The sequence below is a fragment of the Vidua macroura genome, chromosome 12, assembly GCF_024509145.1.
Source record: "Vidua macroura isolate BioBank_ID:100142 chromosome 12, ASM2450914v1, whole genome shotgun sequence".
NCBI lineage: Eukaryota > Metazoa > Chordata > Aves > Passeriformes > Viduidae > Vidua > Vidua macroura.
This window is the reverse complement of record NC_071582.1, coordinates 19,129,638-19,151,174: the sequence shown is the minus strand read 5'-3', so window position 1 is coordinate 19,151,174 and position 21,537 is coordinate 19,129,638. Positions and strand designations below refer to the sequence as shown.

Here is a 21,537-nt window from a genome sequence, read left to right as displayed (position 1 = left end):
GTCTGATCTCTCATGCTGGGATTAGCCCAGGGCAGGATCTGGAGGATTTGAGGGATGCAAATGAGGAATGCATTTCTTATGGAAAAAGCAAAATAATGACCAGACTATTCAAGTTACAGGGTCCAAGAGATCTCCTTTGGGCTAGCATGTTTGGGGACTTGTCAGTACCCAGCTGGCAAGTCTGGGGGAATTTTTAGCATTTTTAACTCCCTAGGGATGCTTTAGAGGCCTGATCTTGCAAACCCTTCCTGCTTGAAACTCTATTTGCCTTTTCAGATTGAGCTTGAGATGCTTCCCAACGTGTTCCAGGGTGAAGACTCATGGCTCTTTCTCTCCATAGGTTTCACAATTCCGCAGCAAATGTGAAACATAAGTCTTTTTCAATGGTTTAAATTATTTTCACTCTTGATGCCAGAAAATTGGGATAGTGTCGGGTGGTGATGAAACTGACTTCTTCTTACATATTTTTGGCACCAGCTGAAATGGTTGGCAGTCTGTCAGGGGCTCTGGTGTGGCTTTTAGTACCATGGCACCAGATTTACAACCCTTCTTCTAAATAATTAAAACCTATATTAAAAAAGGGGGCTGGGGCTACCTCCCAGCTGGAAGATTGGAAGTAGTGGAGAGCATCGTAAAGGAGGCTGGAAGAACAAGTCACCAGAACTTTTGCTGTCTCTGGAGCAATTCTGACAAAGCCCAGCTTGTGATTTAAGTGAAAAGGCAGCCTTTGGACACTCCAGGGCAGAGTGAGTCTTGTAAACTGGTGAGCATTCTGTAGGGCCTAGGGATAATGTTGGGTTTTCTCTGTATGTAGGAAGTGCTAAGGCATTTATCCTTAAGCAATTCCCCTGCCCCAAGAGCAAGGTCTCTTTTGGAAGGCCTCCAAAGAGGTGTCTCTTGTCTCCTCAGAGACAGGGGACTGATTGTCTCTGCTGTGCTTTGCAGCCATGCCCAGTGGAGACACCAACTTTTACAGTTTTATTTTTGTCCAAGCTCTCTTTGAAAATCAGTGACCCTTCCTGAGACACCCTGGATGCTGTTCAGTTTGTGTGGCTGTCAAAGGAGGAGGAGAGCTCTCATTTCTGCTAGCAGAAATTCCTCTTGCTGGAAATACTGGGCCAAAGGGATTTCCTGGGTGTACGTGAGGACCGGATTTGGCAGGGAGGTGTGGAAATGTGCAATATACAGTATGTGTGTAATGTATATTATAAATCATATTAGTTCAGTCAGCTGTTGAACATACAGCATTTGGATGTACGTGCAGAGCATTTCTTTGGAGAGTTGCCTGGCTGGCACAGAGCGTGGGGAGGGGGGACCAGAAAAGTCTGGCCTCTCTTTTTATGTATAGGATGGATGTTGAAGCTCTCTGGAAGCACCTTTACCTCTCAGGTGCACAATCCTGGCAGACCAGATGAGCCCTTCTGTTGTTAACAGAAGTTAAATCAGACCTCCAGACTTCTCTCGGGGGAGGTACATGGCAGGGCTGTGTTTTGAGACTTTTAATTGCAATATAAATAATCACTGGATTAGTGCAATGACAAGTAAGAACCCCTCATTGTAAATACTCACTTTGTGCAACAGGTTACAACCTCGGTGTTGATTACTAAACCTGGAGGCTTTGTTAAGTTTTAAGGTGATAACTTTGCTTTCACTCTCTTCTTTTCATGCCAGAAAAGGAGTGGAAAAAACATAAAAGAACCTTAAAAGCTCTGGGTTGTGAGCAGGGGAGGGCTCTCCTGGGACAGAAGCTGGCTTCCAAAGATGTTCTTGCCAGCCCTGCTGTAAGGTCTGGACTTGGTGCAAGGAAAGCAGGGATTTAGTGCTCTGACCTGGACCCTATGGAGTTTTTTAGGCAGTCTTTGCCTTCCTAGTGTCACTTATTCCAGGGATGGTGGAAAATCCTGAAACTGGGACAGTGCAACAGTCCATTCCTGACTTCACCTCTGAAACCCAACCCGTGGCCTGCAGGGAGAGCAGAGCTGACTGTGTGGCCCTTAATGTAGTCAGGAAGAGGTATTTGGTCCCAAAAAATGCAGTGTGGCTCTGCAGGTCACACTTGCATCAGTTCACTCAGTGCTCCTTGTGAGGGTGGTACACACAGGGGCCTCCTGTGTGCAGGCAGTGTCACCTCTGTGAGACAGTAAACGTCATTCAATAGCAGGGCAGTCCTTGGAGAGGTGATTTTGAAGGGATTCCATTTAACAGGATTTATTAGTCTTCATATGAGCTGAGCATCTTGTAAAACAAATGTATTTGTAGGGCTGTGTCTGGAAGGAGAGGAAGAAGGGAAAGCAAAAGTGTTGACAGGTATCCCCACCTTTCCTTTGTGCATGTACAGTGAATTGTTTCTAAATAGTGCTCAGTGATATAAAAAATAAATAAGAGAAGCAAATGAAGTTCTTTAGTCTGTATTACACAGGCTGAACACAACCTTAATCCCATGATTTCCTCACACTGCAAATAATTGCAGTGACATGACCTGGGTTCCTCACTGGGCTGGATAGACAAGGCTTGGGCACCAAACTGATGGGGTTTTTTTTTTCTGTTTTCTGGACAGGTTGGCTACATCCAGCTTGGATCAGAGCAGCTGCTGATCCAACCTGTGAATGCATCTGAGACCTCGTTCAGTGGGAAGGAACATTTCATCAGGCGGAGACGATCCACCAAGCCCGGCCATCCCTCCAGGCCACAGGGCCCTGAGGAGCACTGCAAGGTTGTAGCAGGTGAGCTTGGAGTGGCTCCAGAGAGCAGCCATGGGAATTCTGTTTGTAGTTTGTAATTCTGGTGGTTGGGCAGCTGGAGCTGGGGGAGGATGGCAAGTGTGAGTGAATCCTGCTGCTGCTTCAGGCAGGAGTCACATCACAGACATGAGGTTGTCGGGGCATGTGCTGTGACATTGGACTTGTGAGATGATAAATTCTGCTCTAATCTTGCAGTGTGACCACTGCTCAGGGAGGGATTCACTGGTTTTTTAGCCAGTGAAGATTCAGGTTTTTTTAACTGAAGTCAGTGTTGATGGGGGTTTCTTCCATCTTGCCTTTCCACTGGAGTTGTGCTGAGCAGGAAGGGATACAATGGTGATCCTCATGTTTCAGAGGAAACATCATTTCACCTGCTTTGATATAAAAACATCATTTCACCTGCTTTGATATACTTTAATCATAAGTATCACCTGTGGAGTCCAACTCCAGGGATCCAGCTCATAATAGAATAAAGGGATATCTGGAGATGGAAGAGATGCACAGTTTGTCTTTTAAAGCAATCTGCTTTCTTTTTCAGTTTCTCATGCCATCATTGTTACTTCTGTGTAGCAGAGCACAGGATCCATATCAGGGTCAACTGAGCAGACTTTGTATCATTTTATGGTTTTTAATTGCTTTTGTAAGGGCTTGTGTGCATTTGGAACTACTAGATGTAGATCAGCAAGGTGATTTTTTTTAAACTAGGTGCTTGATTTTGCTTTTTCTATTTGGTGTTTGACTCATCAAACTTAAGCTCTAACTGATAAAACAGCTGTTATATCATGTATTATACTTTGCTTTCATTTTTTCAAGAGAAAATGGCTAACTCTGTTCATTGATCATATCCAGTCTTCTCCCACTTTCAAAGCCACTCAGTCAAATTGCCAGCTGATTTAAACTATTTTTTTTTGCTTCTTTAGAGCAATTAAATTTTATCCTTTCTGGAGTTCTCTCTGGGTGTGTTGCAGAGGGGGTATTTTTTATGAACTTTATGAAATCTCTTCATTAGGTTGCAGTGTCCCTTTATTTTCTGTTCCTTTCATTCCTCTCCTGCCTTGTCCTGGATGGATTGCATAAATGGAGCAGTGAGTTTTGCTGCTGGGCTACCAAAGGGGCAAAATGGGGAGCAGGGCTGGGAGGTTTCCTGGGTACAGGAGTGAGAATCACTGGTGTGGGAAGAGCTCAGTGCCCAGGGACAAGGCTGGAAGGATGTGGCAGCAGCAGGAGGCACAAAAAGCTTCCTTGTGGGAACAGCAGTGGAAGAGGCCTGAAGGAGCTCACTGGAACAGGCAGCCAGGAGCCTGAAGTTTGCCTGTAAGGCTTTGTATCTCAGTTTTTGTGTTTAATCAGACCTGTGCACCAGCAAAACAACCTGTGCCTGCTTCTACACTGGGTGCTCCCTGGCAGTGCTGCTGGTAAATCCTGCAGCCAGGACCTTTATTTTCTCCTGTGTGGAGCTGAGCTCTTAATAGTTCAGCAGGTTTATCATTCTCAGGGGTTCAGGCTAAGCCAATCTTCTCTCTGATTCTCTGAGAATGAAATCTTGGATCTGGTTACAGTTACAGATCCCTTATGTCTCTTTTCAGAGAAAACATCAGAATTCAGCACCGCTCTGATTTCCCAGCCAAGTTCCGTAGGTGCTGCAGCCCTGTGGTCACAGAAAATGCATTTCAGAATTCTTACACTGTAAAATGAGACAGCCATTGGTTAAAATTGAATTGAATTGAGCCAGAATCAGTCCAGGAAATCAGCCTCACCCTTTGGCCTGAACCTTTTGACCTTTTTTCTAGGGGCAGGATGCTCCCTGTCCTTGGCAGAACTGGAATTCCCTCCCTGAGAAGAGGAACTAAAGGAAGGAAACTGGGGAGACACTGGGTAGTAATTACATGGGATCACAAAGGGAAAGAGGAGCTGAGTGAGCATGAAGATACTAAAAGAAGACACTGATAAAAGAGCATTTCCAGTGGCACCTCCTGCTTCCTGAAGGCCTCTGGGGAGCCACTGCTACACTGGGAACAAAATTCCCATCCCTTGGGTGCTGATTCCTTCTGCTGTGCCAAGAAGGTAGACAAGCCCCTGCAGTGCTGCTTGGCAGTAACCCTGTTCTAAAATAATGCAATTGTTTTTGGGCTTTCCCACTTCAAGGCAGACCCTTGGATCTTTGTCATTGTTGAGGGACAGAAATGTAACTCATGGCTGTTAATAGGCTCAGCACATTAATGACCTAATTGCCTCCTGTCTGCTTTGGATTAACTTTTGTGCACAAGGAGTTTAGAAACCAAAAAGTTAATTCTGTCTGACACACAAAAGGTTCATTTCTAATAAAACTGTGTGGAAGTGACTATCTAGGGGTGTGCTTCCAGAATTTCTCCTGGGAAAAGGTCTCTTTACAGTGATGCTCACCAACATGGACTGATCAGATTTGTACTAGAGGTTGTTTTCCAGTGGCTTAAAATTTGGCTCACCCAGGCTAAAACTTGGCAGGAAAGGTTGGAGGTTGTAAATACATGGGGATATTTCTATGCCAGACATCTTAAATACAAACCCTGTATTGTAGAATGACACAGACAGAAGACGACAGGTCTGTGTAAATACAGTGTAAAATGAGTATTTTTCAAGGGCACAGAACTGCCATGTTTGGGCATTTTTCAGTCCTTTACAGCTGTTCTTGTATTTTCTAAATACACAAGAACCACCTCTATATGTATTTTCTTCTTAAAATTCTGTAATTCAGAGGTGGCTGGTATAATCTGGGGTTATTTGGGAATCAAAGTACAGCTGAATTTTTAATGCTAATTATTGATCATGTCGTAAGAATTTAAACAGGGCTAAATTGCTCAATGGCACATTTCCTGTGATATATGAATTTAATAACTTGTGAAACAAAGGTTCTTGGTGATGTAATGTGTGAGTATTTGGAGGAGGAGCAGGAAAGCACTTCAAGAAAGCAAAATGAATTTAATTAGGAAGTGCTGCTGGGGGGACAGAGAGCACAGCTTTCCAAGGGCAATGCCCTTGTGTTCTACCCAGAGATGTGGTGCTCTCCCTGCAGACCCCAGCCTTGGGAGAGGGAAAGTGGCCTGGTGCCAGGTAATACCATCAGGCTGGTTTGATAAGGGGTGGTTAAAATCTCTAAAACAACTCCTTTAGTCTGAGTGGCGTTACATGTCCTGCAGCACTCAAAATTATTTTTAGGTTTGCAGGAGAACTTTGTTGGAGCCAAATTTCTCCTGGAATAATCTGTATAAGAGGATTAATCTGGCTGTAGTCAAGAATGGGAAAGTACTTAAGGTTTTGCATGACTGGATCCTTGAGATTTGAACCTGAAAGTGTCTACTAATGGGTTAAAAAAAATCCCAGAGCTGATGTTTTGATTCCTTTGTTTGAATTCCAGAGTGCTCCAGCAGCAAAGGAGGGATCCCATCACCATGGGCCAGGTGCTATTGTTAGTTATATGATATGTGGATATGTTTTAGTTTTATCACCTGTCATCCAGCAAGAGAGAGAGAGTTCGAGTCACAATGCACATTTCTGCTCAGGCATGAACATGAGCCCCTGTGAGGCAAACAGAAAACCTATTAAAAGGTTTCCAGGTGCACATGCAACGAGGGGGAAGGAAGGGAAGGTTGGGTTTCACTTGCTCTGAGCAGGGAGTCCTGAGGAACATGGGAAATAGCTTCACACCAGTGTTGTGAAACACTTCTCATCTCTGGACAGTGGGCAGCATCTGCACAAACCTCCTGTCACGCCCTGCTCTCATTTTAAACACCAGCTCTGACAGCTTTCTTGTCAAAGGTCCTGGAGAAGTGTTTTTGCTATGGAGAGAGTGGAGTCAAAGGGAGTTTTGTTTGCAGGTTTTAATACATAAATGTAAGAATTTCTTTGCAGAAGAGCCAGACAGGAGAGAAAGATCTCTTTTAAGGCATCATACATGATTTTTGCAGTGCCCAACCCCTGAGATAGAGCTTCCTTCATTGTCTTCTCTCTGTGAGCTTGTGACATACAGTAAAGCTGTTTCCATGTCACAATATCCACCACAGCCTCAGCTGCAGTAAATGGATTATTTTTGTAACTATGGTGGAACAACAGTAGTTTAACTATTTACTGAGATTTCGACACATATTTTGCATGTTTTCTTTGCCATCAAAGTCTGTGAAAAGGAAAAAAATTCAGTTTTTCTTGATTTTGAGAAAATACCAATGTTCAAGACAGAATCAAACCATGTTGTGAAAGCATAGGAATCTCCTCTAACCATGTCATAAAACTTTCCATTTCTTTGGGAAAAGTAAGTTCTGTTACAACTTCTCCAAAAGTCTCCAGTGATGTATTAAAGTCTCCTTACATAGGAAGGATTTGATATAAAATACAGTCCAGGACCATGAGAGAGAGCAGCTTGTCTTTGGACAGAAGGTTGTTATTTCATGTTTATGATATAGACCTCATAAATTACTCTTAAATGTGGGTTTGCATTAAACCCTTTTGTCAGTTTAAATGAACCTGTTTTCCTTTAATGCAACTGTGCTGCACACACAGTGAAATAACAGGAAGGTCAGTATTTTAATTCACAAAATAACATGTTGTTTCTCTGCATAGTTACTTTGCAACCTGTTTTAACAATTTATCAAAGCTGGTAATAATTTAAGTAAGTGCTGGTGTACAGGTATCAAATGTAGGGAATGCTTTCCCTGAACAGGTATAAATCTCAAACACATGTTACTGCTACGTTGCATTTCCCCATCTTTAATCATTGTCTCTTAGCTGTGTTTTCTCTGCAGGTTTGACTTGGCCTGAAAGAGCAGTTGTTATGGCCAAAAACGTGCACTAAAAATAGAGAGATGTAATGCAACCTGTATTAGTCCATATTAGGAAGCAGCTGTTGGAGAATTAAAGCAGGATTTCAACAATGAGCTCCACAGAAGATGTAATGTGATTAAGTGTTTGCAAGCACAGAAGGATTCCCTGTATCAGGAACTCAGTGCTTTGCCCATGGGAGTGTGTCTCACTTCTGTGGATAAATCCCTTGGTTTTTCCAGGTCCCTTCTCTTCCTGACAGGGAGTCTGGGTTTTCCCTGCAAGCCTGTGATTGTCTCCTCATGGCTGAGAAACAGCAGCCTCCTGCAGCAGTCTGACATTCAGAGGTGTCCTTTGCCATCACATGTGGCAAGTGAGGCTTTCCTGCAGGTCTGTTCTGGATGATTCCCTCAGTGTGGATCATGAGGAGTGTGGGGGACTCCAGGTTCTTCTCCCTCTGCTGTCAAGGTGAAAAAGAGACACAAAAAGGAAATGTAAATATACATAGTGGATGGATTTCTTCCCCTTCCAGGGCAGCTGTGCTGCTCCTTTGCTTGGTTCCTGATAAAGATGAGTGCTGGTTTCCATTGGAGCCCAGTGAAATCCAGCCTGGCAGGTGGTGATGAGCTCCACTGTCAGTGTCCACTGTCCTTGTCTCAGGAAGTTCATGGATATTCCATGGTCATATATTCATGATCATATTTCATTCTGGCTAGAAAAGCAGAGAGATGGTTCCTGGACTAAGGTAGATTGCTCATCTTTTAGGTGTCTTTGCTTCTTCCATGTTATCACTGTCCATAGCTCAAGCCATGCTCACTGTGCCTGCTCCTGTACCACTAAATTGTCTTATCTGCCATGAGTCCTTGTTTTGTCACCAGGAAAGTGTCCTTTCCATGGGAGATGGGTGTGCATAATCCAGGGGGTGGGAATCTTTGAATGCTGGTGACAAATTGAACCGTTGAGCAGAGATCACAGTGCTTATCCTGACCTGCAATTAAAACAAAGTCCTGGTGAGTTGTGTTGATGACTGAGTTTGTTTTGCAGAAGAATAAGGTTTTAACTGATGTGTCCAAGCCACAGACTAACTTGGATAACAATCCTTGCAGTAAAATCTGTGGTGTTTTGAGATGCAGCTCAGAGTTCATGACTTCTGTCTCAAGTTCTTGTTTGCTGCTTTGCCAGAGAAATAGTCATGAACTTGTGATTTGGTATGAAAGTGACTGTTTGGGAGGAAAAAAAATAAACAAAAAAACCCCAAAGCAAAACAAAACCGTTTTTGGAAGGTGAATTAGGGAATAATGGATCATTCTGCTCTGCAATTATTTTTCCTAGCAGTTGATGCCTGATTTTGTCTGCCATTCCAGTAAGAGAGAAATTGGAGATGCAGTTTTGTAGGACAGAGCATTAAAAATGAGTGGACAGCTCTCAATCTGTAATCAGCTGTTCTTTCAATAACCAACTATTGGTAATTCCTGAATTTCAGGCAATCTACTGGCATCAGCTGGCAGTGGTAAATCTGAAATTCCAAGCTTTTGGTGGAGATATTACAGGTCAGGGCACAGAGATACTTCTTGTGCTGCATCCTGGTAGAGACAAAGGGGCTCCATGTCTCCATGTCTGGGATTAATCACCTTTGGAGAGGTGCTTCTATCCTGCTGCTGGTACCAGGGACATTTTGTGGTATTCTGTCCCTCTGATAATTCAGCAGTGGCAGAAGAGTTTAGGTTGAGTAGTAAGAATACACCTCAAGAACTTCCTTACTTTAATTTCTAGGCTTGGTTTGTGTGCAGGATCTCCCTTTTCTTTCTGTTTTGCTTTGGAGAGGTGATGATTTTTACTTTTAGGTGAAGCTAATAAAACCTGCTTAATGTGAGTACCAGTCAGAGTTTCTCTGGAAACTCCAGGGGCTAAGGGAGAATTAATTTTAGCTGTTTGCCCCACTTGGATGCCCTCTCTTCCTTTTTATGCTACTGAAATAACAGGACATGGTAAAACAGAGCTTGCCCTCCATCGAGGCTATGGGGAGATGTTAAAGGGGTCATGGGAGGAGGGAAGGGTGCAAAGGGCTCCTGAGGAAGAGCTGGAGAGGGTTTTTAAGGCAGCAATACAAAAGAGCTTCTAAGGAGAAATCTGGCCTTGCAGAAAGGATTCTGCAGTTTAACTTTTATTTGTGGCTTTTGTTGAATGGCATCCAGAAACTGTCAGTGGCTTTAACAAGAATGAGGTAGCTAAAATTACAAAGGGAAAGATTAGGCAGGAAAAAATAGTGGAAGGCTGTAGGAGATGATGTTGCTTTCAGATGAGTCTGGGAAATACAGTTGGAAGGGAGGTAGGAGGAACAGGAAAGGACTCTGCACTTACAGCAAGAATCTGCCAAAAGCCAGACAGTGCTAGACAGTGCTTTTGGTGTGTAATAGGAAAAGGTCATTTGGGGCGGTTGCTCTGGAATTGCACATCTGTTGAGTTGCCATAAAAAGCACTGAACGTCAGGAGTTTTCTACAGAGGCCTCAGAAGAGCCTTGTTGTGCTTCTGATCACAGTGGGGACTCTGCTTCTTCCCATTCTGAGGGAGACTTCAAAGACTGCAGGACGTGGTGTGGATCGTGTGGCTTTGAAGGTGGTGAGCCAGGGAAGGGTAAATGAAAGTCACCTAATGAACTTGTGCAGTGTCACAGCCATTTATTGCTGAGGATATGGGGGTGTTTCACCCTTCTCCTTTCACCTCACAATCCTGAATTTTGTGGAATTTTTGGCCCAATAGACTGTATAACACACTGTCAGAGTGACTGGCCAAAGAGTAATATCCCCTGTACCCAGTCACCTGCAGCATGTACATGCTGTGTTGTAGATTGACTGTTTCAGCTCATATTTCATACTAAATTCTCTGACTTCTTAAGCGGGGAACACCTGACTCCTAAAATCATGTGCTGTGTGCTCCCTGCAATGTAAACTTCTCTGACAGCTCCTGCCCATGGTTTATGGCCTCTTATGCCTTCACACTAACACTCGACATCTGCACCACAAAATTCGTAACATCAGTTTGTTCAAATAAAGAATCCACCAAGCATTTAATCCTTGTTTTAATGGCTGATGTTTATTTTAGTTTGGGGTTTCATGTACTCATGGAGGGATTCTCTGCCTATGGTTCATAAATCTTGCAGGGCAGGAGTGAGATTTCTCTGTGCTGGCTTGTTTCTGAAGTGAGGCTTTAGAGAAGAGGCATTTTTATTTTTTGGATACCTCCATAAAACTGTCTCGCTTTCAGGTATGAGCTGCAAATGCACTTAATGAGAATTTTTCCTGCTGGTTTTGGATCATTCTCTTCATCAAACGTCTGTGATACAGAACATGTGCATTTCCTTTCCCTTTGTTGTGGTACATCCATGCAAATACCGTGTTTTCTCCACGTGCTTGATTATTCCGGAAAATTATTTGTATTTGTGGTAGGCAGGAGGATGTAAAGAGAGACCACTGTGAAAGTAGACAGAAAGGATAAAATAATTTACCCTATGGAGGAGCTGCAAACTTGAAAAACCTCTCCTTTTTTAAGTAGCTGGTGTTGATGTGCCTGTTCTGGAGGGTTCAGCAGTGACGTCCTGAGCTCTTTGTGGGCTCCCTCGAGTCCTGTTGCCTGTTTTAAGTGCAGGTAAATTTACACTTGGACAGTGTGAATGTGAGGGTAAGAGCAGGAGCCTGGGTTCTCCCTGTCAGGTCACTCTGGCTGTGTTTCCAGGCAGCCTGTGGGGTGCTGGTTTTCCACACACATCCTCTAATCCCAAGCCCTCTATGGAAAGCAGCCAGTCCTCAGGAGGAGAGGGGGCCAGAGGCTGTGTGTGAACCAAGGCTGCCCAGCCCTCTGCCAGGAGCCCCTTTAGGCTGCTGCTCTCCAGAAGTCACACCTTGCAGAGTTTTGTTCAGCTGCAAAGAGGTGCCAATTCCTTCCTGCCTCTGGAGGAGAGACCACACTGGCAAATGACCATGGCATGGCCTCTTCTCCCCAGAGTGCAAGCTCCAGTCCAGCAGAGCGAGTTCCTCCTGTGACACAAATGTCTTCTTTCCCACCAAAAAGGAGATTTTAAAGGGAAAACCCAGAGAACTCAATTTTTTCCCTTCCACTTAAACTTTTTTACACAGCTGATTCAATGCTAGGCTGAGACTTAACTGAATCTAGGCTTAGCCCCCCAATAAGAGCAACTTCTCTATAGGTATGAGATTTATACCACCTGGAAACATTTCTTAGGGGATTGCCAAAACAAGAATTTGATGGGGAAATGCTGCTGTCTTTAGGAAGGTTCTGGTGGATAGCAGTAATATCCAAAATGTCAGTGGTTTTACTGAAATAATTATTTTCTTTTTTCTTTGATTCCTCCTTGATATTTAAATTAGGCTGTTGAGTACCTGTAGCTAAAGATGTGCTGCTGTGCAGAGGGAGGGATGGGAAATGAATGGAATGAAAGAAATGAAATAACACACAGACATGTGAGCTGTTCCACAGGACTTTGAAGTCATCTCGCATCTCATAGTTGGCAAATCAAAGGTGCATTCAGCTCTCCTTCTTTCTTGTATAATCAATCTTTTAAATTTTATTTATTTTATTTTTATTATAGAGCTTCTCTGCTTGGGGCAGCTTTGCCATGATTGTGCACTTTTTCTGTAGCTGTCCTGCAGCCCATGTGAAAACAGGCCTTGAAACTTGGTTATTTTCATCTTTGCTGCTGGCATGTAGCTTCCATAATTTATGATCACCCCCTATTTTAATTTTTTTTTCTTGTCCATAGACTCCTGTCTGTCTCTTTCAACCCAGGGGGATATTTCCAAACTCTCTTAAAAAAGAAAAAATCAAATTTCATGGTTGTTTTCCTGGTTTAAAATATGTACCAAGTGTTGACAGTTGATGCCTTGGGCAGAAAAGCACGTGCAGAATTGTGCTGGATGACTGTGAGGAAACCAGGAATGAGGAGGTGGGATGGATGTGGTGAAATGTGCATATTGACAAGGCAGAAAATGCATGAATGGGTGAAGGCAGGGAGTCCATTTCAGGTGGGCTTTGGGGGGCTTGGAGTTTGTCACCCTGAATGCAGAAGGGTCAGTCAGGGAAAACTGATGATCTGGGAAAGAAGGGGAAATTCAAGCTGAATTATGTCAGGGAGCTGGTAAAAAGGCTGTGGAAAATCAGGATCAGTGAACACCAGCTCAGCTCTGGCTGCTGCTTTGCTCAGAGAGGGTCTCGGGTTAAATCTATAGAAAATTAAAAAGTGATTCTCTGCTCTGGGGAATGAGCAGCATGTGTTATATGACATAAGAGGGATTTGTCTGATCATCCATTAGGCTCTGTCCCACGTCAGTTTTGCTCTGAATGTTGTGTTTGTGCTGTTTCAGGACTTACGTTTTCTGTTCCCTTTTCCACAGGAAAAAAATCAATAGTAATAGCAGTGTCAGTATCCATAGTATATCACAGGCTGAACAGTAGGCAGAGACAATTTCAGTGAATCTCAGAAGTCTGTTTTTATTGCAAGAATAAATTTGTTTTAATTGCTTCATTTGCTTCTTTACTTTTACAATTGAAAGCACGAACACAGTTTTGTGGCTGCAGTGAAGTGAGCAGGTTTGAATTCATATCTGAACTTAATTTCTCCTTTGGTCATGCCTCAGCTGCTTTGCACATCTGCCTGTGAAATGCAGTTCACCTTTCAGCTTAGAGGAAGACAAATTATTAATACATCAGTCCTTTAGTTGGGAGGAAGGGAGGTTTAACTTACCTGTAACATTTTTATTTGAATTAGTTAATTTTTTCTTTTTTGCTGAACTTATGATTTTTCCCCATCCTCTTCCCTCCTTTCACATCATCTGCTGCTCTCTGCACCCAGGGGCACAGATGTACCTGCAATGCAACCTCTTCTTTAACCAGCCAAGAACACTTTAACAGTTGTTACAGCCTGAATACGCACGAGAATGTTTGTTGAAAAGGCTGGGAGTGTTTTATTTTGATCTGCCAGCCTCAAGAGGCATTTTGACCTTTCAGAAAAGAAGAGACAGAAGAAAGTGAAGTCCACGAGCGACTGGCGGGAGCGGAGGAACGCGATTCGCCTCACCAGCGAGTACACGGTGGAGACGCTGGTGGTGGCAGATGCTGACATGGTGCAGTACCACGGAGCAGAGGCTGCCCAAAGGTTCATCCTCACTGTTATGAATATGGTGAGTAGGCACTTTACTCTCAAAAGAGGAAACAAGAGTAAGCAGGACGTATCCAGGGTAGGATAAAGCTGACTTGACAGCAGAAATCAAGAATTGTTTTGACTTTTGGGTACGAGAAAAGGTTTTGGTTTTCTTGTGTTATGTGCCTCTTCTCCAGTTGTGTTGTTCCTGGTATTTGCCACGATAAAAACCCATTTTTCAAAACTGAAAATGCAAGTTTTCACTCAGGAAATAGTGGTTCAGGAGTGGTATTTTCTACTAGGCTTTTGGTGTTGCTGTGGTTTACCTGGAGGAGGGTCTTGTCTTACATGTTTCTTGGGTTCCTAAAGATTCCTGTGGCACACCTGTTTCACAAGAGATACAGGTCATTGTTATAGGCAGTTAAAGCCAGCAGTCATAATGATTTCCAGCAGAAGACCTGGCTTTAAGTCCAGAATGATTTTTATCTCTGATTTTTTACACAATTAAAATGGCTGCTTCCCTTGATGTAGAAAATGTGGCAAACTTATGACCAAACTGCTGGCTGATCCCATTCTTTTCTACCCAGGGCTGCACGAAGTGGTGTTGATCATACCTATGAGTAGTTGATGGAGTTGGGCTTGAAAATCATTGTAGAAATCCTAGGGATATATTTTGGGAATGAGGGGAACCTTTGGAAATTGCAGGCTCATGGGAAGTGTGGGTGTTAATTTGTGAGCTGTCCCTGTAGTGGGGCCTTCTGGCTCAGCTGATAAGGGAACACAAAGCCTCCCACAGGGAATGCTCACTCAGTGTTGGCAGTGCCAGTAAGGAGGTAATGGCTAAATTGGATGTGGACATGGAAAACTGCTCAGAGGCTGCAGGAGTCCTTGCAGAGGCATTTGCACAAGAAAGTCTTGGAGGAAGCTCATATTCTTTTGCCCATGCTATTGTAATATCCAGGAACAGCTCATTCTCCTCACTGTGCCTCTGCTGGTGTTTATGAGCAGCAAATTGGCTTGGGAAAAAATAACAGTCCTGAACAGTAATTGCCTGGTCATGCTTCCCAGTGAAGAGATGGATGCTCAGCATAAACCACCTATGGAGCAGCAGCTTTTTAAGAGGTCTTGTGTTCCTTCATCAAGCACTGGTGTGAGGGAGCCCTCCTGGAGGCTGATTGAGTAGGGAGTTTGATTTGTCTTTTCCATTAATGAGCTGCTTTTCTGTGTCCCTTCCTCTACCTTTTATTTTGCCTCCCAGTGTGCTCTGACAGTTGTCACTCGATGGGGCTCCACTGTGGCTCTGCAGTTACTTTTGATGATCCTCATGCCAGCAGGTCAATGATTTCGTTGTGGCCTTTGGGGATGTCTGTGTTGTGCAGCTTTTTCAGCCGGTGAAGATTGTTAGGGATGAACAGACTGATGGACCAAGTTTTAAACAAAAGATGGCTGTGGGTCTTTGAATCCAGTTGTCTGTCCAGGCTGAGGTACTGCAGAACATCTCAGCAACATCAGCTTGCCAGGTGTGAATAAATAAATCTGTGTGGGGAGGTGCTCATAGATGGGCTGGGTTCCCTAAACCCATTTATTAAACAAATATTGAAGGTTGGTTTCCAATGGATTAGACTGATGGGCTTTTAAGCTGGGTTGTGATGCTGTAGGGTGAGCTCACCCCTTTATTAGACACCAGAGAGAGCACATGGAAGAGGACTCTTGGATGAGGAACACATTCATGTGACATCTCCTCAGGTGCAAGGTCCAGCTGAAATGCTTCCCACTGTTAAGTCATTGCTCCTGGGGGCTCACTGGTGTGAGTTCTTCTGATGTCTGATAGGATCTGAATTCATGTTTCAGCTCTTCAGCCTTCAGAGGGGCAATGGGAGGGTCTCTCCCTTGGCCATCTACATTCCCATGCTCTTAGGAACATTTTTTAGGAAACTGCTTGAGACTGACTGGCAAGACCAAAAGACAGTGAGGAATAAGGATAGGCAAACACATAGATGGCATCACTGCATAAATCCTTTATTCTGTGGTGATAAAACCAGGTGGAATTCAAGGAAATCAAAGGAGATTTCGATGTTACATTTGTGTAATGAAAGCTGACCTTCATCCCAGGAAAAGAAGCTGAAGGGTAATTCAGGAAAATGTATTTCAGAGAGATAATCACGTGGTTTGGAGAGGCTTTAAGCCAAGCTCTTGACTGCTTCTATCTTTGTTTCTTGCCTCCCTGTCAGCCTTGGGTGGCTGTTAGCTGGGGGACAGGATTTGCCCCATGATATTAGGCAGTGCTTATTCAGCTATACTGCAGGATGGCAGGCTGCCTCTAAAAGAAACCAGAATGTTAATTTTGGCTTGGCTGCTTGCATTTAAGCAAATAGAACATTACTGGTCAGGGGTATATTAACTTAACTCCTCTCTGTAAGCCATTACGTTTACTGTCAAACCACAAAACAAGCATTAAGAGGTCTTATTAATGCATTTTATATTTATAGACATTTTAAATAAAGTGATCTGCCTTAAAGTATTTAATATCTATTTATGTTACAAGAATTTCTGAAGGGGGAGAAAGTCAGCATTACAAAATACGGGTTTATTGCTCCCTTGGTAAATGAGAATCTTAGAGAAAAAAAAACCCACCACCCTCTTCTAGAATAACAGCTTAAAAGCACAGCAAACCCATTTTGGAACCCAGAAATAACAGGTAGCACTTCATGTAGCAAATGCTGTGTTTTTAATGTTCTGTAGTTCTATGCCCCTGAATAGAGAATAGATTCACATTAAAAGTACTTGTTCTTTGTGAATGTCACTGTAGAGGTGCAGGCTCTTCCATTTACTAAACTAATGCTTGAAATTATAAGATAGGTTTTTCCAAGATCATGGAAGAATTTCCCTCTGAGGTGCACTGTAATGTATGAGTAGGAACAAGCAGGGCTCCGGGGATTTGAGTTGGCTTTCTTTAAGTGACCACTGCTAAAGAGAAATCTTTTCTTGTTTTCTGGCAAGGTGTTTGATTCAGCATGATTTTCCAAACAGGTGCTAAAGTTGTTGTCAAATGCCACCATGCACAGCTGCAGCCTTAGCAAGGCAGTGAGACTGGCATGAGGAGTGGAAGAACATGGACAGGGAGAAATACCAGCAGAGCTGTGGGAATGCAAAACCACCTACTTAAATATAGGTGCTGATCTCTTCTTCTAAGTTAAACTCCCTTGTTACTGAGCTTTGTTGCAGTGTTTGCATTCCAGTTTTTGTCTCACCTTTGGCTTGAGAGCATCTCTTGTTCATGTCCTCCTTCTGTAGTCACCAGTGTTTAGAACTTCCTCTGAATTCCAAACTTGAGTGCCTTTGTGGTAAATCAAGCTTAAAAACATGCTTATTTTGCTCATTCATTCTGCTAGTCTATATCTGGCAACTAATTTCTCAGTGCATTTCATCCATGTGGAGCTGTGAGGGTGGATGTTCTGCTCTTGCAGGAGTTTCATGCTTTTGTTTGCTCTTGTGGTTGCTTTTCATCTGAAAGAAGTGACCAGTAAAGGAAAAAGGAGGTTCTGGGAACTGCACTGGTCTCTGCTATGTCTGGGTTTCATGGTTTAGGCTTTCAGCTTTCTGGAGAGAATTGATTCAAATGGTTCTGGAGATAACTGGTTCAAGTGGTGATAAATGGGCATGAGACCCTTTGGAAAGTCCTGCCCATGGCTGTTGTGTTTCTGAGGATGAGGAGTGACTGTTTTCAGCCAGGCCCTGAGCAGGGAGTTGTGGATGTTGGCTCCTTGCAGAGTGCAGAGCTGACTTTGCAAACCAAGTCCCACCCAGACTGACCCTCAGAGCATTTGGAGACAGAGACGTCTGAATTTCTGAATTTCCAAGACCACAACACAGTCATTTAACAGCTGCTTTCTGTGGGTTTGAAAACCTAAAAAAAATGAGTTGGGTTTGGGTTTTTTTTTTTTTGTCCCCTAAGTGTATTTTTTTGGGTTTTGCAATAAATTACAACTGGGGCTTGGTTTGGAGCTTGCCTTTTTCTCTGAGAGTGCAGTGTGGAGGGAGAGTTTCTGCAGTATGTGTCAGTTCTCCTGCAGCTGTTGCTAAGCCATGAGATTACTGTGGAAGCTCTTTGCAGCAGCAAGCAGGAACTTGAAGTTAGTGATCTTTTGGATGTCATTAAGAGGGAAAATTCTTATGTTGTTCTTTAGGAATGATACTGTTTTATTCTCTGAAGCCTGATTTTACGCTCCACAGATTGTTTTTCATTTTGAATTTCCCCTGTGAGGGTTTTTTTTTTATGTTAAAAATGCAGATAAAATCATTTTTATCATGCTTGCATTGATGGATTTATATGTCTGTTCTCTTGGGGGCTGGCACATAAAGGCTCCAGAGCTGCCACTGATAATCAGCTCCCTTACCCTGGTCTGGAATTTTCATGATGGGAACAGGGACATAAGGGAAAAGGATCTGAGTGTTTCATCACTGTCTACAGATTTCTCTTTTTGCTCCAGCAGCCCCAGGAGAAGGAGTTATGTCAACTGTATCTTATAAAGAGCTATGAATATGTTCTTTTTCATAATGTTTAAAGGAGTAATTTGAAAGCTTGGCTGTAGGTGGGTGTTAGAAATCCTATAGCACTTCTCAAAACAAGAGAAAGACAACCTCAGTAACCTGACTAAGGCTTCTGCTGTCCAAACCTCATCCAGCAGCCAAGTCAATGAGAAGGCTCCTGCTTGAGTGCAGTGTTCAGGGAAGAAAAAAAGGGGGGAAAAAAGTCAATTTACCCTCAGGGTTGCTGTTCTAAACTCCAAAACATCTGAAACACACACGTCTCCCTCCCACCGTCCACCTGCAGAGGAAGCTCTTGAGAATTAAAAAAAAAAATTAAAATGATGTAGTTTAGTTCCTCTCTCAGACTCTCTCTCCTTATGTCTGTGTTTGCTTTGTGCATGCTGGGGCAGGCCTGCACAGCTTATGCCAAAACTGCATTTGTTCTGCCCCTTCCATGTCAGAGCTGTGAGGAGAAAGAAAGGCAGGAGGAATGCAAACAGAGGAGGATGGTCCAGCCTTCAAGCTTTCCTGTTTGCTTTGGGGCAGTAAAGCTCTGTCACAGAAATGCAGGTGAGGGGGGAGATGCCGGAGACAGGCTTTATTCTTCTTCTTGTTCTACTGCACTTCCCCTTCCCATTTTTTCTGTCTGTTCTGTATGGTTCTTTACCATATCTCCTGTTTCCAGAGCTCACCCTACTTCTGATGACTCCACAGAGAAGTCAATACAGAAGTGTAGAAGTTCACCTGCAGCAGGGCACCCACAACACTTCAGTCACATTGACCATCCCTTTTCCCATCCCTTCCTTTCATCCCTGTGATCCAGAACCTCCATTTCTTTTCCATCCAAGCTGCTTTCTGCCACTTGTGGTGATGTCCTAAACAAGTAACCTTTGCATTTGGTTCCATGGCAGAGTTTCATGCAGCTGACACTTCTGTTCCCAGCTGCCTTATTTTATTAAAGGGTTCTAAACCACCCAAATATTTTTACTTTTCCCCTATTGAAGTAGTCACAGCAGCCTGAAGGGTGTGATGCAATTGCAGGCTTGAGGAAGGGTGGCCCATGGTGTTGGGAGTGGGCAGGGAGGTGTCTGTGAGTCAGTCTCTCTGTGCAGCAGGAAATCTTGAGAACATCTGCAGTGGGAAATCCCTTTCCTCATCCCTGGTCCCAGTTATCCCAGCCACCTCACTTGGCACGTGCTGCTGGTGGACACTTGGATGTGGTGTGGAGCAGCTCGGACACGCCGAGTCTCTGGGGTTTGCTTTTCTCGTTGGCTGGGTGAGAAAGGCAGAAAGTTGTTGCTGCCATGATGGAATTCCATTCTTAGCAGGAAAGACCTGTGTATTTGAATTGTTTTATTTTAAATTCAGCTGGATTCTGGGATGATGCTTCCTTTGGGCACAGCCTACCTGGCACGGCCTGGTTTAAATCCAGCAGGGAACAACCTGAGCTTTATCAGGCCCATATTTTTTTAATCAAGTAATTTAAAAGTCTGTTTGCCTTCTCCATGGGATTCCTTCTAGCCTTAAAGCCCATGATCTGAGAGAAGTTTCACTCTGAAAGGACAGTGTGTGTGTGCAGCTGGCAGTTGGGCTGAGACTCAGAGCTGCCCCGTGCTGGACACAGATGGTCCCAGCCCTCACCACAGGGCACACCAGAGCCTGTCAGGAGAGCTGGGGGTGCCTCTGTGGAAACATCTTCAAAAGAGGGGAAAAAAGTGGGGAAACAATCCATGTGAGAACCCAGGTCCGAGCAGGAGGATGAGGAGCTCCAGGTGCTGGAGCAGAGGTTGGCCTCCAGCCTGTGGGGAGACCATGGTGGGGCAGGTGGCTGTTCCCAGCATTGTGACCTGAGGAGAGGAGCCTGTGCTGGAACAGATTCTCCTGAGCTGCAGCCTATGGAGAGGCTGGACAGAGAAACAGGGAAAAAGTGTGAGGAGGGAGCAGCAGAGAGAGCTGTTCCAGAGGACAGTCCCCATTCCCCATCCACCTGCATGGCTCTGGGTGAGGGGGAAGGAGTCAGGAATGCAGGAGTAAAGATGAGGTGAGGGGAAGATGTTGTTTTAATATTTTTTTCTCTGTATACAAATTATTTTAATTAGCAAATTAAATTTTCTCCAAGTCAAGTGTGTGTTGCCTGTAACTGTTAAGTAATCTCCCTCTCAGGGGGAAAGGTTCCTTCTAGGCAACACAAACTGCCATCAGTCTGGGGCTCCTTTGGCCTTCATTTAAGAAAATAAGCAAACAAAGCTTGAACAAACAAGCAAAGTGCAGCCTCTTGCACTCCCAGTGACTTTTTTTTGGTTTTGTGTCCAATTGCTGTTGCTTGAGCTCTTTTGGGATTGTTGGTGGATGGGAATAAAAGCGCAGTCAGAGTTATCCTTAGGACAGAGAGCACAAGAGAAAAGGAGGGAGGGCTGTCAGCTTTCAAGAGGACATCCTGAACTGTCCAGCAGCTGGTGCTTGGTGAGCAAGTTTTGCCAGGGCAAACATCCTTTGGAAGTCAGTGGTGTTTGGATTTGTGTGTGCTGGCTCTGGAGGCAGCTTGAGTGCTCTGATGGGAAGCCAAGCACCAGCACCCACCAGGCTCAGTGATAAGGACCTGTTTGCTGGATTTATTCTCATTTCATGAGTTCATGGGAGCTTCATGGGATACCCAGAGCTAGTGGAGAGCTGGGAAACCAAAGACATCCCTCCATCCATGCCAGGGAAGTGTTTGTCAGCCTCTGTAGTGGTGCAGCAGGTGTTGATCCCCTCAGCCTGGTGCCCCACTGACCCTCCCAGCTGAATGTCCAGGTCTCCACTTACACAGGGGTCATCTGTCAGAGCCCTTCTCTGCAACTGTCAAGTTTATCCCCCTCAGGTCTGTAGTGAGAGGCCTGAGCTGCTCTCCCAACACATCTCCAGGCTAAGCAAATAGTGCCAGCCCTTGTGTGCACTCGTACACCAGCCCAGGGAAGAGAAATGGCTCACTGTGCTCAGCTGAAGGTCATTGGGTCAAACACTGAGTAGCTCTGTCTTGCAATCTGTGCCTAAATTGTAGGAAACATTTATGTGTGTGCTTAAATCCAACCCCAAACACTGGTGAGCTTCTTCCACTGAGCACATTCCTGAGCATTTGCACAAATAGGAAAAGTACCAAGCGTTGAAAACATAATGTGCAAAATGTGCTTATGTCTCGGGTTTGCTGTAGGAAGTTTCTGAGCCTGGGTGATGCTTGTAGCCAAACGAGCTGTGAGGAAGGAGTATTGCTTACCTGGGGCCAAACCTGCCTCCCATTTGTCAGGAGTCTCTTTTCACTGGTCTTGATTTCAGTTTTTTTG

At 44.1% G+C, this 21,537-nt stretch overlaps 1 protein-coding gene across 1 annotated transcript in view; it reads left to right on the top strand.

The window, feature by feature from the left end:
- ADAMTS17 (ADAM metallopeptidase with thrombospondin type 1 motif 17) overlaps positions 1-21,537 on the top strand; it is a 156,915-nt gene that overhangs the window by 7,563 nt on the left and 127,815 nt on the right. The window contains exons 3-4 of the mRNA XM_053987950.1: positions 2,558-2,723; positions 13,555-13,727. Coding sequence (XP_053843925.1) covers positions 2,558-2,723; positions 13,555-13,727 — 339 coding nt within the window. The remainder of the gene's footprint in view (positions 1-2,557; positions 2,724-13,554; positions 13,728-21,537) is intronic.